The following is an 18,062-nucleotide window of genomic DNA, read 5'->3' on the forward strand; positions in this document are numbered from 1 at the left end:
TTTTATCATTCAGCACAATCAGTCAGATAAATAATCAAACAGCATAAATTCAGTCAGATGTGGACTCAGTCAGCATTTCTAACCCAGTCAGCTTCTAGCTCAGTCAGCTCTAACCCAATCAGCAACTATCAAACAACCCCTAAATATGATGACTAAATACCATCTATGGATCTACCCCATTTTACAACATTGGTTTTTCTTTACAAATTCAATTTAAAAAAAAAAAAAAAGTTAATGAAGTTTCGTCAAAACCACGTGTTACAGGTGGACGGATATGAACTCTGAACTCTCTCTAGAACTTTCTCTCCTTATAAAATGAGTGAGCTTAAGCTTTTCTGATACAATCATACAACACAACACAAAAACTCCAAATCCGAACACTTATTTGTTAAAAAAACCTATTTGAACTTTTAATATTGATCGTCGACAATGGGGATTGTAAATGGAGGAGAAGAAATCATCGAAGAGATATCTTCTTCTTCTTCGCTGCCTTTATTATCTCTGAATCATGTCTCCTTCATCTGCAAATCTGTACGTCGATCTGCCAAATTCTACGAGGAGGTGTTGGGATTTGTGCTTATCAGACGTCCTTCTTCTTTTGACTTCGAAGGCGCTTGGTGAGTATTTTATCCCATTTCCTTGATTATTTTTCCTTCTCTCTGAAACATAAGTATATGAACTTCAACTTCCACTGGTTTTTTTCTCCAAATTTCGTCAGGATCTGACAGATTTTGGATGAAAATGTTGTTTACTAGCTCCAAATGTGCATTTATAGAAATGATAAGCAACTCTCGAGGATGAATGTTTAAATTATTGCAAATCGAATGTTAATTTTCTTCTGATTCAAGTTCATGTAGTTCTTCTACATCCTAGAAGCAACCTCGATCAATTGCAAAAATTCAAAGCATCAGATGAATTAACACGAATAGCTTTATTATACCAAGTTATGATGAATTTTCTTCTGATGATCTGGAACAGGTTGTTCAACCATGGAATAGGAATACATTTGCTAGAAATGGACACAACTCCAAGAAAGAAAGGAGTGATAAATCCAAAAGACAACCACATTTCATTTCAATGCTCAGATATGGATCTCATAATTAAGAAACTGGAGAAATTGGGGATCAAATATGTTACAGCATTGGTCAAAGAAGGGGGTGTGGAGGTCAACCAATTGTTCTTCCATGATCCAGATGGTTACATGATCGAGATATGTAATTGTCATGTTCTTCCTGTTCTTCCAATCTCTTCATGCCCTCTTAAAAAGATCCCAAACATCTCACAAATCAACCATGGAGATTCCTACGGTATGATCACAATCTCAAGTTCTTTTTAAGTATAATAGCTTACACTAAATCATAAAACAAAAACAAAAAGTTTTCATCTTTTACTTTTTTTTTTTGTTAAAAAAATATTTACTTAACCTACTTATTTATTTATTCAAATGAAATAATTATAAAGGTTGAGAGGTTGAAGGTTCAATAGTATGTGAGACTAGTTTTATTTTTTATTGTTTTAAATTAAAAGTAAAAATTTCAAGAACATTTTTATTTTTTGTTAAATTAAAGAGACTTAATATCAATAATAAATTTTGATCTCATTTTAAAGGTCTAATTATTTTCTATTCTATTATATATTATCAATAAATTAAGTTAATGTGTTAAAAAAATTATAGATATAAAATAAAATGCACACTTTTAAGGTAATGGTAACATCTTTTTTTTGGGGGGTGTTTGTGAAAATGCAGAGAAGTTGAGCTCCAAGAATTACTTTTGTGGAGAAGATGAGGCGTTAATGATGGAAAATTTGGTAATTGACATGATGGGTATTTCCTTTTAAGTATGAGAATTTTGTACTCTTTGATCTCTTTCTTTCAATAATAGAGCAATTTTGTCGTTATTGAAATTTAGTAACAAAAATTGTGGTCTTATGATTTACATATGTGTTTCATAGTAAATAAATAAAAAATTGTGTATTTAATTAGACAAACTATTGATTTTGAGAATCAAACTAAAGCAACGGATTAAAAGAGGGTCTATTTGCAATATAAGAAAAAATGATCAAGGTTGTATCCAAAGTAAATACGTATTTAATTATTTATGAAATATATGGGTGTTCAAGTTATATAGAAATAATTGTATGTAGTTAAGATTTATGGATGCCCACGCCAAACGTTTTATGCACCACTTTATATTTTTTTACATGATCGAGACGATCACCATTTTATGCACCACAAAATGGTATAAAAGCAATGGACATAAACATCAACATATGACAATACCCTAATCCCAAAATCATTGTCCCAAAATCATTTTCAACAATCTTTTTTAGGCCGGTGTCATTCTATAATACGAGAGAGCAGTGAGAGTTCTTTTTAAAGTGTAGTTAAACAAATTCATCAAGTGTTAATTTATAATATCTTTGAATGGGTAAAATGATCTAAAAGCTTAAAATACTGATTTTTAATTAAATCTGTCAATCATTGAAGTCCTCTTTGAATGAAATTTCGTTGTCAATGAAGTCTTAATAGGGCGAACATGTTTCGGTTTTTTTATTAAAGTTGAAACCGAATCGAAAATTTCAGCTTTTGACTTTGGAAAAACTAAACCCTCAACTTTTTTCGATTAACATTGTTGCTAAAATTTAATAATAATAAAATAAGTAACTAAATAAGATATAATCCAGAACTATGTATTGAATGGATCAACAAGATTATCTTTAGATGATGCCCGACTGATGACGATGTCACCATCTTCTACACGATGTTGAACATAATGATACTTCCTCTGAATGTTTCTCGAATTACCAAGGCTCTTGGGTTCTTTAGTCAAGGAGACTGCACCTTCGTTATCACTAAAGATCTTCATAGGCTCTTTGATGTTTGGCACAATTCCAAGATCACCGATGAAATTCTTTAACCATGTAGCCTCATTTGTTGCTTCACTGGCTGCAATGTACTTAGACTTGTATGTCGAATCTACCACCGTATTATGTTTGAAACTTTTCCACGTAACAACACTTCCATCAAGCAAGAACACCCGTCCTAATTGTGAGCACGAATTATCTCTATCAGTATGGTAACTTGCGTCAGTGTAACCTATAACTCTCAATTCTTCTTTTCCACCATATACCAATAACATATCCTTCATTCTTTTCAGATACTTAATGATATTCTTTACGACTGTGTAATGACTATCGCCACGATTTTCTTGATATCGACTCACCATGCATTACAAGAAAAAGTTGATTTTGCTACGGAAGGAATCCGTTGCAAAATACGAATAGCTATGGAATTTACAACGACCCATATTCGCCTTAAAAAAACGCATAGTGGGGTGTCTACAACGGAAATTGTAATTACGTTATTAATGTGACAACATAATGAAATCCCTATCCAATGTATTCTGTCGCACTTTCCATAGACGGATTCCGTTACGAATTTTGTAGTCGTGCGTCCATTGTGAATTCTGTAGTCCTCTTTTTGTAGCTAATTCCATTGCATTGATTTTGTCGAAAATTTTGTTGTAGTGGATCCATAGTAACTTCTGTAGGCATATCGTTGTAGCAAATTTCGTGGACATGTTTCCATATCAAAATATGTGGTGATGATTCTATAGCAACTTTTGTGGGCTTGGTTCCATAGTTAAATTCGTAGTCTAGATTCTATAGCAGCTTCCGTAGCAAAGATTTCATAGCAAATTACATAGCCATGATTCCGTAACAAAGTCCATTGCAATATTTCCATAGAACAATCCATAGGCATATTTCCATAACAAAATCCATGAAAGTATTTTCGTAGCAACGGTCGTAGAAAATCTCCAACACATTGTTGTAGCAAATTTTGTAGGAATATTTTCGTTGCAAAGCTAGATAGCTACGGATGAATATTTAATCTATAAATTAATTCTTAATTATTTTGTACGAATATATAAAAACAAAAATAACAAAAAATCAAATAAGATTTATACCATAAAATAAAAAAATAAATATTTATACATGGAAATGAAAAGTAACCTAATTAAAAATAAAAACTTTGCGAGAATCAAATCAACACTCTATGATCTACTACTTTTGCAGTTATTTAAAAGCGTTAATAACCGTCATTACCGATAGTAGTTGTCGATCAAGCTGCTCACATGTTGTATTGTGTTGTTCATCTTTGGCCTACATTATTTCCTTCAGTTTTTCATTTTGCTCTTTTTGCTTACTCACAATTTCCCTCAATTCTTCCAATTTATCATTTTTGTCTGGAATATAGCATAGTTCCATTGTACCATTAATCATCCGAATCACATTTACAAATGAGCCAACTCCATATGCTCTTCTCTTCTTGTCATGACCACCAACAATATCATAAAATATTTGGTCATCGTTAACTTCTTCACCTACAACTTCCAAATGTTCTTGTGTGTATGCATTGTATGTGTATATTGTGTGGGGTATTGTGAGGAACTTACTAAGTTTTGGTTTATAGTTGTGGATTTAAATGTTTGAGGTACTTCTGAGGATCAGGGCAAACAAAGGCGTGATTGTACACACTATCTCGGAGATTTCATGATATTGAGAGATGTTATGTTACTATACTCTGATTGATTTCGTTTTGTGAAACAATTGTTTTTATGGTGTTTGAGTTTTATAAAATAGCTTCTATTTCTCTTTTAAAAATTGACAATTTTCACCATGGTTTTTTGGATGTTATATATATATATATATATATATATATATATATATATATATATATATATATATATGCATGCGCATGTATGTGTAATTTATGTGCATATGCATTTTTCAAAGGGATATATGAGAAATCTCCAATAAAGTCCTAATATTTTAGGCCAGTTTACGATTTAGTCCCAAATTAAATTTTCTTTACAAAAAACGACAGATTACCGACTAAAACTTCGGAATAACCATTTGTGGCCGGTTTCGCAGATTTAGCTTAACTGATCCAAATTTTGGGGCTTTTTCATTATTTAATCAAAATTTTAGGGATTTTTCATTATTTTTTACCAATAAACCAAAATATTTGGACTTTTCTGATAATTACCTTTAAACTAAAATATATTATATGATCTAAGTTAATATGTACCATTCTCCTTCTTCTTCTTGCGCTCTTTCTAGGCTCGCCGTGTGAGAGAGCAACATGTTGAGAAGACCGCATTCATAACGAGATACAGACACTATGAGTTCTTGGTTATGTCATTTGGACTAACCAATGCTCCAACAGCATTTATGGATTTGATGAACAGGGTTTGTAAACCATTCCTCGATAAATCTGTAATAGTGTTCATAGATGACATTTTGATTTACTCAAAGAGCCAACAGGAACATGACAAGCACCTATGAGAAGTATTAGAAGTTTTGAAGAAGGAGAAGCTATGCGCAAAGTTCTCCAAATGTGATTTTTGGATTCGAGAAGTCCAATTCTTGGGTCATATGGTTAACCAAGAAGGAATAGTGGTTGATCCAGCAAAGATTGAAGTTGTGATGAAATGGGAACGACCAAAAAGTACCACTGAGATTCGAAGCTTTCTAGGATTAGCTCGATATTACCGAAGGTTTATCCAAAGCTTTTCTTCGATAGTTGCTCCATTAACAACTTTGACCCATAAAGGAGCTACATATACGTGGAGTGAGAAACATGAAGAAGCATTCGAGAAATTAAAGAAGAAGTTGTGTGAAGCATCGATTCTTTCTCTACCTAATGGAGTTGAAGACTTCGCAATCTATAGCGATGCATCTGGAGTTGGGTTAGGTTGTGTTCTGACCCAGAGAGATAAAGTGATAGCATATGCATCTCGACAATTAAAAGAGCACGATAAGAACTACCCCACTCATGATCTGGAGTTGGCAACGGTAGTATTTGCATTGAAGATATGGAGGCATTATGTTGAGAGAAAAACTTGGAGACACACTTTGAACAAACGTTAGACAAGTGGATTGCGGAATAGTTAATCTCGAAGGATCTAAAAGCTCAACAATAATATTAATAAGTTATAGTTAGATAGTTAGAGAGTTAGTTGCGGAAAAGTAAAGAAATAGAAATGACAACAATTGTTATATCAAGTATACACATAAGTTGATTCATAACAAGGAATGCATTCAAACCAAGTTAATAAGGAAGATCAAACTTAGTGATTAAGTCACAGAGGACTTGCTCCAGAGAGAGGTTATGATCAGTTATGTTCTAGGAAGGATTGAGAGTAAGGAGGGATGAGAAATAAGATAGAGGAATATAAAAGATAACTTAGAGAAATGTATTCAGAATAGATGTGTGAGTTATCCGTATAGAATACAAGAGAATGAGCTCTTATTTATAGAGACTCATGAAGAGCACTAGATTACATCTCTATGAGTAGCCATGCAAGGCATACTGGACAATAGAGTGTATTACAATAAAGACAAGTAAAGTAATCTAGCTAAGTGACTGCGGTAGGTAGACTCCGGTTGCGGTTGCTGATGAAGAAGCTTGACTGCGGGTGCTGGATGACTGCGGTAGCTGAAGAGATTGCGGTAGCTGAAGTTCAAGAGGGTCACTTTTTATGATTCAACAATTTCCCCCTAAGTGACCTCTTTAACTTTTGTTCAGCTATCAAGTTTGAGGAACTTGATCAGGATCCACCAAAACTTCCTGATGTTTTCCAGCCAGGTGATTCTCCTTGAGATCTCGAACTTGACTTCTGCAGTAGTGTGCTTTGATCTTTCAACTGCGGTTCGGCAGATGTCAAGTTGCTTCTTGGTTAGGCGATGCATGGCAGTCATAGGAATGAAGTATTTGACATTATCTATCTTCCTTTTGAAAATGACTCCAAGTTCAGGAAAGTTGGTTACGCCTAAGGATCTTTCTTGATAGCCTTCGGTAGGCATTGGAGCAGGCTCGAGAGGTGGCAGATCAAATTTCTTGGCAATTATAGGATAGATATCTGCATCGATCTTGGCGAAATCACAGACCGTTTCCTTCAGAAAAGTATTGGCCTTTTCAAGCGCGATCTTCATTTTCGGGTGCTTTTCTGACTTGTTTTGGAACACCTTGGCAATAAGAAAGATTTCTTCCGGATTCATACAGGGAAAGTCTGCCTGGGTGCGGATGTAGTCATGCTCCCTTCTAGTGAGGGTATACTGGATGTAGTCAGCCTTCATGAACTTCCGGATTTTGTAGTTCTTTACTGCGGATGGTCTATCGTTAGACCATATATTTTCAACGGAAGAGGCATGTTTAGCATGAAAAAGACTAAGTCTCTCAAATTCCATTGGCAGTCTTTTGTGATCAGGAAGGCTGCGGTCGAATTGCTCAAATACTGTGAAGTATTTGGCATTTGGAGAAATTGGGACATCCCAGTAGCCATCAGTAGGGGGTTCAGCATAGGTGAGGTGGGGTTTGTAATCTTCATCCAGCAGTCTGCGGTGAGGATTGATCCAAGAGTTTATTAAGGATTCGTCCATCATAGTATCAAAACCGCATTCTCTCCATATAAGCTCTGCAAGTTTAGCTGCCTTCCAATCTTTCGTCCTTTGGATGGTGGCAGGAGAGTCAGTTGAGCTCGGAGAGGACATATGCTCAGCCAGATCTTTGAAGTGAGGGGGATTCTCTGGCTTTTGAGGAGTGACCTTCTCTTACAGTGGAGTGTCATGGGGTGGAGTATGGTGAGACGGTTGCGGTGAGGGCTGCGGTGTAGGAATTTTTTCTGTGATGATGGGGGGACTCTGATGTTGTGAGATGGAGTGATCAGAGTGATGGACTTTTTCTTCTTCACCTTGATGGACTTCATCTTTACTTCCCCCCTCTTGAGGAATTCAATGCAGGTGATTCCTCAAGCCATTTCTTAAGGCCATCAACCTTGGCAAAAACCTCTTGAAATTGAGCTTTGAGGGCTTCGGCCAACTGTTGATTATTGGGAATGGAGGAGCTGAAGAGTAGCATGTGTATTTCCTTTGTGAGCTGGAGGATCTCGGGACCATGGAAGTTGGAGGACAGGGATCGTTGCAGTCTGTTGATTGTTGCTTGAAGAACTGAGATAGTGGACTCATACGCAGTGTGAGTCTCAGCTATCAGTGTCTGAGACTGAGTGGCTTGATCCTCAATGGCTACTTGGAGATCCGTTTTGATTGCAGTCACCTCAGTGATGAGGCGTTCCGTAGCAGCCATAAAATCCTTGTGATCTGCTTTGCGGTTGTTGTCAAGGGACCGGATCCCCATTTCCACTTTGAGAGAAATTCTCTCAGCAGCCAATCGTTCCCTTGTTTCTAGACGCTCTATACGTTCGATCAGGGACTGCGGTCCCAGGGTGTCTTCTGGTTGCGGTTGAGTTGGTTTGACCGCAGCTAAGATCTGATCGACTTTAGCTTGTAAGCTCAGAAATTCTTTCCTGGTGACAACATTCTTCTTCTTTTTCTTCTTTTCTTTGGGTTTAGAAGTCTAATGTTGAGAGCCACTAGATTCCTCTTCCTCAACGAACATCATGAGGTCATCATTAGAAGGACTGGGCTTGTTTACCTCCTGAATGTCTTCATCATCAAGACCGAAGGTGGGAGCAGAACTGACTTCGATTGCGGTTCCTTCGTCTTGTGATTCATTGACTGTTGGAGTTGGAATAGGACTTGGAGTAGGTCTGGAGGTACCTGCACCTTCACCTGCTGCCTGAGCTTTAAGGACTGTTTCAGCCATCTTGGTCATCCAGTCCTGAACCTTTTGGATGGTGGCTACGGTATTGGCATTATTGATTGCGTCTGCCCAATACCGTGCCACTGACTGGATATCTTGTTCCTTTTGCTGCTGCTGCTGCTTGATCTGTTGTTCCTTGTGGGCTTGGAATGCCCTTTTGAAAGCAGCATATTTCTTGATTTCTGACTCAGTTACCGGATTGTACTGTAACCATGAGTCATTGGATTCACCTCCGTCAAAACCTTGGAAACGCACCGAAGTGTCCTTCGGGTCCACGGATCCTTGCACATTTGTGCTCACCGTGCCTAAACCACCTGCTGCGAATGTAAGCAGAGTAGGATTTCCTGAGCTTCCTCGGTCTCCTTGACCCATGGTCAAGTTTGGCCTCGGCTCAGTTTTGGCATGGGCGGAAGAAGTGCCCTGCGGTTGGGAAGGTGTTTGAAGTGTTTGGGTGACGTTCAAAAGGATGGAGTGCAACTCCTCAGGTGAAAAGAAATGCAGTCGGGAATCCCTGGAGACCTTAGGGCGAGCACCAGTGTCATCCTCTTGGGAGTGAACTGGGGGGGAGTCTCCACGATGTCGTGAATCAGACTCACTTTCTGAGTCTGATTGGAAAATGATAGTGGTGTTGAATGGGTCTGCGGCCACCCCAAGGACTACCGGAGCCTTTTGAGAGGCTTCACTATCGGTTCGGTGACGCATTTGGCCAGGGGAATCGGTTTTTCTTTTCTTAAGGATAGCAATTGGTTGCCTATCCTCATCAGAATCACTACTAGGTGTAGGTGCGGTTGGTTTGGTTTTACGTTTCTTGGTGGGTGCGGTTGGTTTGGGAGCATCCTTCTTAGGGGTTCTTTGTTTCTTCTTGGTTGCCAATTGCTTTCTTCTTTGAGAAAGATTGGAGAGTGTAGTGGCAGAAGGGACTGCGGTACCTTCAGGGTTAACAATTGCGGATGGGAGTTGAAGAGGCGGCTTAGGAAGGTATGGGGCAATACCTTCCGTAGCCTCAATGTGATCTGAGACATCAGCAGTCTCAAGACCGAGTGTGGAAAGAATATGGGTAGGGAGTCTGCGGATAGCTCCAAAAACAGTTTGATCAAAACAGGGATTGTACCTTTTGAGATCCTTAGTGACAAAGAAGTTGATGTCACTGCCCATGTCGATTCCAACGTCCGCATGAAGGTCTGAAATGCAGAGTGACCAGAACCTTGCAAAAGTGAGCTCGGTTGGGTTCTCCCTTGGACTTTCTTTGGGAATATATTGAAGGAAGTCGTCCCATAGGATCTGCCCGTAGTTTACATCGTGTCCTGTGAATATGCTCCACACCAACTCCAGTAGCTTGAGTCCCATGTTGTCTATGCCTCCGGTTCTGCCGGATAGACAGCGGATGATGAAATGGCACACAAACTGCCAAACCGCAGGCAACTGATTTTTCTTGAATTCACCAATTCCTCTAATTGGTTTCTGATACCCCATTTGGTAAAGGGCAGAGGTAACATCCGCCATGGAAGGAGAGAAGATCTTGATTGAGGGATGAACCAGAAGGTTTATTGCAGAAAGAAACTTTTCTTTGGACAGGATGACCAAATAATCATTAATCAGGTTGAGGTGAACTTCTTGAGGGTTTTCGATTGGGCGATAAGCAGAGAATGCACATTTGAAGAGGGTCGAGACTGGAACAACATCTGTAAAAGCGTCGAAAGGGCCAAACATAGGGTGATTCTTGAGAAACTTGATCATCAGTTTGGTTGGAGCATTCTATGAAGAATGATCTTCAAACACTGCTCGAAAGTTGCTTGAAGCAATCGTTGGAGAGTCTGAACCGGTAGGATTCACTGAGCCTGAAACCTTGGATTGTTTCTTTGATGCACCTGATTTTACCATTGTAGGAGCTTTGAGAGAAGGAGTAGAAAATAGAGTTCTTGAAGGGTTTGAGAGAGAAGGTTCGATGTTCAGAAAGCGTAAAGTGATTTTGGGGAAGAAGATGGGTTTATAAAGAGGTGAAAACTTTTTAACCCTAGGTAAAAGGTAAGGATAAGGTAAAAACGTCGTTTGGGGTTTGGAGGGAATCTTTGAATTGGGGATTAAATCTCAGCCACAAATAATGAAACGGTTTAAAAAAGATTTGGGAGATTTACTAAAGGAGGGTTTGCATTTAATGAAAAGTCAGACATCTATCAATGTGTCAGGTGATCGTGGGGTGAGGGGAAAGGAAGTTGTAACGGATGGGACGTGCTGGGGAGAGGAAAAGACAGATTAAGGATGAGGTTATGGAAAAATGTTCTTTTTGTCATAATACCTAAAATAGGTCTGACACAAGGTTTATTCAGAAAGAGAATGAGACAGTTTCTAAAGAGAATGTTTTTTTTATTTAATGTTCTATTTAATGAAGGATCATTAAATAGCACACAAAAGATTCAAGGGTTGATGAAACAGTTGAGAAATATCAATAATGATCGCGGATGTAAACGACATTGCGGATGACCAGATGTCATTGCGGATGAACAAATGTCATTGCGGATAGGTAGATTTATGACTTCAGTAGAAGAAACTGAGAAGAGCACTTGTACAAAAATTAGTAATAACAAACAATAAAGACCCATGAAAAATAAGTATGATATATGGTTGCGGTACCTAGACTGCGGTACCAAAACCATCTATCATAAGTAACTTTCAGTTAGAACCGCAACGGAGACCAAGAATGGTCTGCGGTATCTAACAATTCAAAAAGAATTACAGGTCTGGATTCATCATTCCTAACATTTGCAGGAAGGTGTTAAGTTTTGTGGAGTCGAGTGCTTTTGTGAACACGTCAGCAATCTCTTCATGAGAATGGACAAAGATGAGTTCAATGTTACCTTTCAAGATGTGGTCTTTGATGAAATGATACCGTAGTTCAATATGCTTAGTCTTGGAGTGCTGAATTGGATTGTGAGAAATAGCAATAGCACTTTCAGAGTCACAATAGATCGGTATCCGCAGCATTCTATGCCCGTAGTCCAATAGTTGAGTTTTCATCCAAAGGACTTGAGAGCAAAAGCTGGCTGCGGCCACATACTCAGCTTCTGCGGTAGACAGAGAAACACAACTTTGTTTCCTTGAGGACCAGCTGACGAGTCTTCCACCCAAAAATTGACATCCACCTGAGGTACTTTTACGGTCTAATCTGCATCTGGCGTGATCCGCATCTGTGAAAGCTTGCAGGCTGAAGTCATTGCCTGCGGGGTACCATAGACCAAGAGATTTGCTTCCTTTCAGGTACCGTAGAATTTGTTTGGCTGCAGTCATATGTGACACTTTTGGGTCAGCCTGATACCTTGCACATACACCAGTTTCAAAGACAATGTCTGGCCTGCTTGCGGTGAGGTACATCAAAGAGCCAGTGATACCTCTATAAGTCTTGTGATCCACAGATTCGCCTGAGGGATCAACAGAGATCTTATAACCAAAGGCTATGAGGACCTTAGTAGAAGAACAGTTGTCCATTGAATATTTCTTTAATAGTTCAGTGGTGTATTTTTCTTGATGAATGAATATCCCTTGCGGAATTTGTTTCACTTGAAGTCCTAGAAAGAAGTTAATCTCTCTATTCATGCTCATTTTGAACTTGTTGGTCATGAGCTTAGCAAATTCATCCACCATTCCTTGATCAGTCGATCCGAAGATGATATCATCCACATATATTTGTACAAGCATAAGGTGGTTATCATTTGCTTTTCTAAATAACGTGGGGTCAATCACTCCTCTCTTGTACCTGGATGAGACAAGGAATTTAGAGAGAGTCTCATACCATGCTCTTGGGGCGTGCTTCAGACCGTAGACTGCTTTTTCAAGCTTGTAGCAGTGGTCTGGGAATTCAACATTTTCAAAACTTGGAGGTTGCTGAAGGTAAACCTCTTCTTTTAATTCCCCATTGAGAAAGGCACTCTTAACATCCATTTGGTGTACCTTGACGTTCTTGTGGGCTGCGTATGCTAGGAAGATCCGGATAGCCTCCATGCGTGCTACCGGAGCATACGTTTCATCGTAGTCAATGGCTTCAAGTTGACTATACCCCTTTGTAACTAGTCTTGCCTTGTTTCTGACTACCGTACCAGATTCATCCAGCTTGTTTTTGAATACCCATCTAGTGCCAACAATAGAGTGACCACGTGGCTTCGGAACGAGCTGCCAAACTTTGTTTCTTTGAAATTCTTCTAGCTCTTCTTGCATTGCAGTTATCCAGTCAGGTTCAAGCAATGCTTCTTTGATCGTTCTGGGCTCTACCGAGGACATAAATGCTGCGTAGTGGCAGTGATCAGATAGGTCCTTGGAAGATCTAGTCTGGATACCTGCGGATGGGTTGCCAATGATTTGACCTGGTGGGTGGTCCTTTGTCCATACGTGTAGACGGGGTTGCAGATGATCAGCAGCTGCGGTAGAGGGAATATCTTGAATATCAGGAGAGTCTGCGGTTGGAGATGGCAGTTCCCCCTGGACTTGAGAACATCCTGCTGAGTCATCTTGGTTTGTTGAAACGAGAATGGAGTTTTCTAGAGCAGTTGGGAGAGGTTCCCCCTGGATTGTGGATGGGCGTTCCTCTGGAACCTGAGAAGGTTCCCCCTGGACTGCAGATGGGAGAGTGATAATCCTTGGATCGATTCTCGTGTCAATGTTCTCTATGAGTTCATCATCCGAATCTGACGATACGTTTGATGGTAATGATTCTCTCCGGATAGGAACTTGAGCAGCATCAAGTACTGGAACCTCGATAGTTGTTGTTAGATCCAGAGTAGAGCTTTCCCCCTCAACCGGAGAGGTGGAAGTATTGAGAGAAGCGACTTCGGATAGAGATGGTCCAGAAACATCAGCGTGTTGTTGTTGAGCTGCAGGTGACACAAGAACTTCGGATAGTTTCGCCGTTTCAACAGGATCGAAAAGATCGTCATAATTGACTTCAACTAGATTTAAAGGACCTGAAGAGGCAGGAATATCGCTTTCCATTATTGCGGTGGTTTCAGTGGATTGAGGTGCGTTGCGGATGTGAGAATCATCAAATTTCACATCGAAACTTTCAATGATCAGCCTTGTACGTCTGATGAGCACTCGATAAGCAACCTTGTTAGTGGAATAACCAAGGAAGATGCCTTCATCAGACTTTGGTGCAAACTTGTTAAGCTGATCGCGGTTGTTGATCACGAAACATCTACACCCAAAGATATGAAAGAAGCGAACATTTGGCTTGCGGTTGTTAAGGCCCTCATATGGTGTTTTATTGAGACGTTTGCACACAATGCTTCGATTTTGAACAAAGCATGCGGTTGCTACATCTTCAGCCCAGAAGTAGAGAGGAAGGTGTGCGAAGTTGAGCATAAATCTGGCTGCTTCTACGAGTGTGCGGTTCCTTCTTTCTACTACTCCATTTTGTTGCGGTGTGTAGGGAGCTGAGAAGTTATGAGAGATGCCCTTGGTCACCAAGAAACCGTTGAGAAGATGATTAGTGAACTCGATTCCATTATCACTGCGGATACGTCTTACTGGAAGCTTGATCTGAAGTTCGATCTCTTTGATGAAGTTGATGAAAATCTGCGGTGTTTCTGACTTGAGTATGAGGAAGAAGACCCATGTGAAGCGTGTAAAGTCATCTATAATAACCAGTATGTACTTCTTGTGATGGAGACTGGCTACGGTTGATGGACCGCAGAGATCAATGTGCAATAGCTCCAGTGGTTCAGAAATTGAAGAATCCATTACCAGAGGGTGACTTGCTTTGGACTGTTTACCACATTCACAAGCCGGACAGAGAGTATCGTTGCTGAATTTGAGAATAGGGAGACCTCTGACTAGTTCTCCTGTGACCAAGTTGTTGATGTACCTGAAGTTGAGATGAGCTAGCTTGCGGTGCCATAGCCAGCTGACTTCGGATACAGCTCTGGATAGGAAGCACAACTGCGGTCTGCCAATGATCAGAGAGACATCCAAGGGGTACATGGTACCTTCAGATCGGGATTTGATCAAGCATGTGTTCCTATCACTTGTCATTACGTAGCAAAACTGATCATCAAATTCAACTCGATGTCCTGCTTTACATAGTTGGCCAACACTGATGAGATTGTGTTTAAGGCTTTCTACATAAGCAACCTTCTGAATAGAAAAGTTCCCCGTAGTGAGAACACCGTAACCTCGGATGATTCCATTCGCATTGTTACTGAATGTAACATTTCCACCATTGCATATTGGCCTGAAATCCCGAAGGTATTCTAACCTTCCGGTCATGTGCAAGGAGCAGGCACTGTCAATTAACCATTCTTCTTCTTGTTCCTCCTTGCACAAAGCCTGAGAATTACACGGTTAGTTTAGGCATCCAAACTAGTTTGGAGCCTAGGGCAATTGGTGAATTTTTGAAAGATGCATGGACCGAGGTTGCAGGGACGGGTCTCTTGTCAACTTTTATTCCTAGTCCTGGGTGTTTGTGCAAATTTGGAGTGTTGTGAGTTTTTGAAAAAGCTCTACGTTTCTGACTCTGACTAGATTTGATATAGGATGAATCTTTTTGACAACTACACTGACATTTGCAAAAGGATTTTTTGTCATTGGATCTGACATTGTGCTTGGTCAGCGGTCCATAGGATGAATTGGACTTGTTACCGGTCCGAGTTTGAAAAGATCTGACATGAGTGTTGTTTAATTTCTGAAAAGTTTGTTTTGAACAAGGTTTAGCACGTGCAAATCTTTGAGTCCTTTTTGGTGGATTTGGTAGGATACCTTTCCATTTGTTGAAATTTTGACGTGACTTTAAAAGTGTTGGAGTGGGTAAAATACCTTTCCATTTAGGATCATTTGAGGAATAGACCTGAAAACCATTGTTTCGAAAAGATTGAACACCCTTTTGGGTTGTGTCAGAAGAAGTAGGAATGACTTTTGAAACGGTACTTTCCCTTTTGTTTGTTTTCTTGATTGAAGAGTTTTTTGAAAAGTAGTGTGAGAAAACAAATTTTTCTGGACTCTTGGACTTTGGAATTCTGACATGCTTCTTGTTTTTCGAAAAAGTTTGTCTATATGTGCCTCGAGATCTAAATTCCTCTTTGAAGGCCTTTTTGGCCAAAGATTTTGGTGAACCGCAGTCATTGTTGTTCAACTGCGGTTTCCTGGAATTTTTAGAATGATTTTGAAAACGTGGGCTTGAGTCATCCGAACTTGAAGATTCTGGGGTTTGTGAGCATTGACCCACTTCAAAGTTCTCTATAGGTAATTCATGATGAATTGCCTGAAGGGTCACGGTTCCTTTTACTGATGATTCCGATAGAGATGTTTTAACTACTCCAGAGTAAGTCTGAGTTGAGACTGCGGTGGGACTTTTGTGGGACTTTTGACTATAGTGTGATACACTGCGGTCTGAAGACAGAGGTGGAAAGTCTTTTGAGACTTCGGGGCCCTCAATGACAATTTCTTCATCAACTACGGATGAGGTTTGAGAATTTGGGTAAATGGTGCCACAGATAGGAATTTGATCACATGTGTGACCCGAAACCTCAGGCACAATTTCCTCAATGACACAATTATTGCTTAGACTATGTAGTCTACCAAAGTGAGTTTTGATGTCTTCGGGAAAAGTCTTGTCATTGACTGGGAAAAGAAATTCTCGGTCTAGAGGGACATACAGTCTGTCTTTATTGAACCGGGGTGAGGAATCCATTGCGGTAGGATATCCATTTGACCAACCCCAATTGTATGTATTGTCCACGGTTCCATTATTCACTAAATTTTCAATAGCTTCACTTTCATTGAACAATTTTTCGATTAAAAGATTTAGGCGTACAATTTCTCTCTGAGCTAAATCTCTTTGGTTCAAAGCTATCTCTAATTGTGTTTCACTTAACATTCTCGCGTCTTTCTCTAACTCTAAGTCTTTTTCTAACATAGCCAATTTGAGTATTTTGTTATCTAGTCGTCCTCTTACATGGAACATCTCTTGGGACGCAATGTTCTTCTCATCTAAGGCTTTGTTATAGTCTGTAAGGACGGCAACACACGTGTCATTAAGATCATCTATGTATGGTTGACAGTCATGCATGCTATAGTTTAGAGTTTGGATCATGAGTTTTACCTGTTCGACGATGCTTAGAGTTCCATCCTTTGCCATGTAGCAGTAGTTCTTTTCCAGCTTTGTGGACTCATCATCATCTGCAGTTGCCAGCATGTAGATTTTCCCTTTTTCTTTGATACTGCTGATGGCTTCATCTTCATCTCCAGATGACCACACTTGATGGTCTCTTTTGACATGGGCTACGTATGCTCTTGCCTTTTCTTTATCTTCCAACTCTTGAGCCATTCTAAGGTAGAATGCTCTGTCTTTTACTACATTGGCCTTACAATCTCTTGCAAAGTGGTTCTCTTTGTTGCATTTGTGACAAATTACAACATCAGTTTTGTCTTCTGAGGGAGTACCGGAGTCAGTGGTTTGAGGAGACTGCGGTACCTCCTTTGGTTGATTAATTTGAGATTGCGGTGGTGGATGAGAATTTTTGGAATATCGAGAATGGTTATTCTGGGAACCGAAGTTACGTTTGAATGGAGGTTTGTTGAACTGTTGATTCTTGCGGAAGGAAGGAGGTGGTAGACGGTTGAACTGTTGACTAACCAGGGCAATAGCCTTCTGAAATTCTTCTTCATCATCATACTCTGAGTCAGCTTCGTATGACTGCGGTGGAGTGTCATACGATGAAGAGTAGGGTGACTGCGGTGGAGCTTGTGCTATGAGAGCAAGTGGTCCTCCGAAGTCAGCAGAGTCTTTGAGTACGGTGGATTCTTGTGCTTGCAGCTCTCCATAGAGCTTGTAGAGTGACAAAGAATGAATCTTTCTATCGCCTTGGACTATCATCTTAGCCGTAGTCCAATGTCTTCCCAAACCATTAAGAAACTGAAGGCTTGTTTCATGGTTACTGCGGATGGTGCCCGCATTGGATAACTTGGTGACTATCAGATTGAACCTTTTGAAGGAGTCTTTCAAACTTTCGCCGGTATGAGCTTTGAAGTTGTTAAACTCATTGAGTGCGGTAGTAAGCTTCTTATCTTGTGCTTGTTCTGAGCCTTCGTACAGATTCTTGAGAACTTCCCAGATCTCTTTTGCTGATTTGCAATTTATGATAATATCGAAGTTGTCAGGAGCAACTCCACAGGAGATTTCATAAAAAGCAACAGCATCATTTTCCATTTTATCGAGATCATCCTTGGTGGGACGGCTCATAACTGGTTGACCTCCTCCTAGTCTGGTTGTAGCGCCGTCGGTTTGGACAGGTGTAAGGACTGGGACATGTGGTCCTTCTTCTACGGATCGCCATACATCTCTACCAAGTCTCCTTAAGTATCTTTCCATTCTTTGTGACCAGTGATGATATTCATTTGCTACCAGTATTGGGGC

At 39.8% G+C, this 18,062-nt stretch overlaps 1 protein-coding gene across 1 annotated transcript; it reads left to right on the forward strand.

Annotated features, from left to right (window-relative positions):
• Nucleotides 1–317: 317 nt before the first annotated feature.
• LOC145126018 (glyoxylase I 4-like) lies at nucleotides 318–1,919 on the forward strand. The gene is made up of 3 exons (XM_079061420.1): nucleotides 318–617; nucleotides 979–1,307; nucleotides 1,748–1,919. The coding sequence occupies exons 1-3, from the start codon at nucleotides 430–432 to the stop codon at nucleotides 1,837–1,839; spliced, it is 609 nt and encodes a 202-aa protein (XP_078917546.1). The 5' UTR covers nucleotides 318–429; the 3' UTR covers nucleotides 1,840–1,919.
• Nucleotides 1,920–18,062: the final 16,143 nt, after the last annotated feature.

This window comes from Lactuca virosa, chromosome 7 (genome assembly GCF_052849685.1).
Source record: "Lactuca virosa cultivar CGN04683 chromosome 7, Lactuca_virosa_CGN04683_v6, whole genome shotgun sequence".
NCBI lineage: Eukaryota > Viridiplantae > Streptophyta > Magnoliopsida > Asterales > Asteraceae > Lactuca > Lactuca virosa.

Coding starts and splice junctions, on each gene's coding strand:
- LOC145126018 (XM_079061420.1), top strand. CDS start 430: ATGGGGATTGTAAATGGAGGAGAAGAAATCATCGAAGAGATATCTTCT. Junction 618..978: donor TTTGACTTCGAAGGCGCTTG/GTGAGTATTTTA, acceptor GATCTGGAACAG/GTTGTTCAACCATGGAATAG. Junction 1,308..1,747: donor CAACCATGGAGATTCCTACG/GTATGATCACAA, acceptor GTGAAAATGCAG/AGAAGTTGAGCTCCAAGAAT.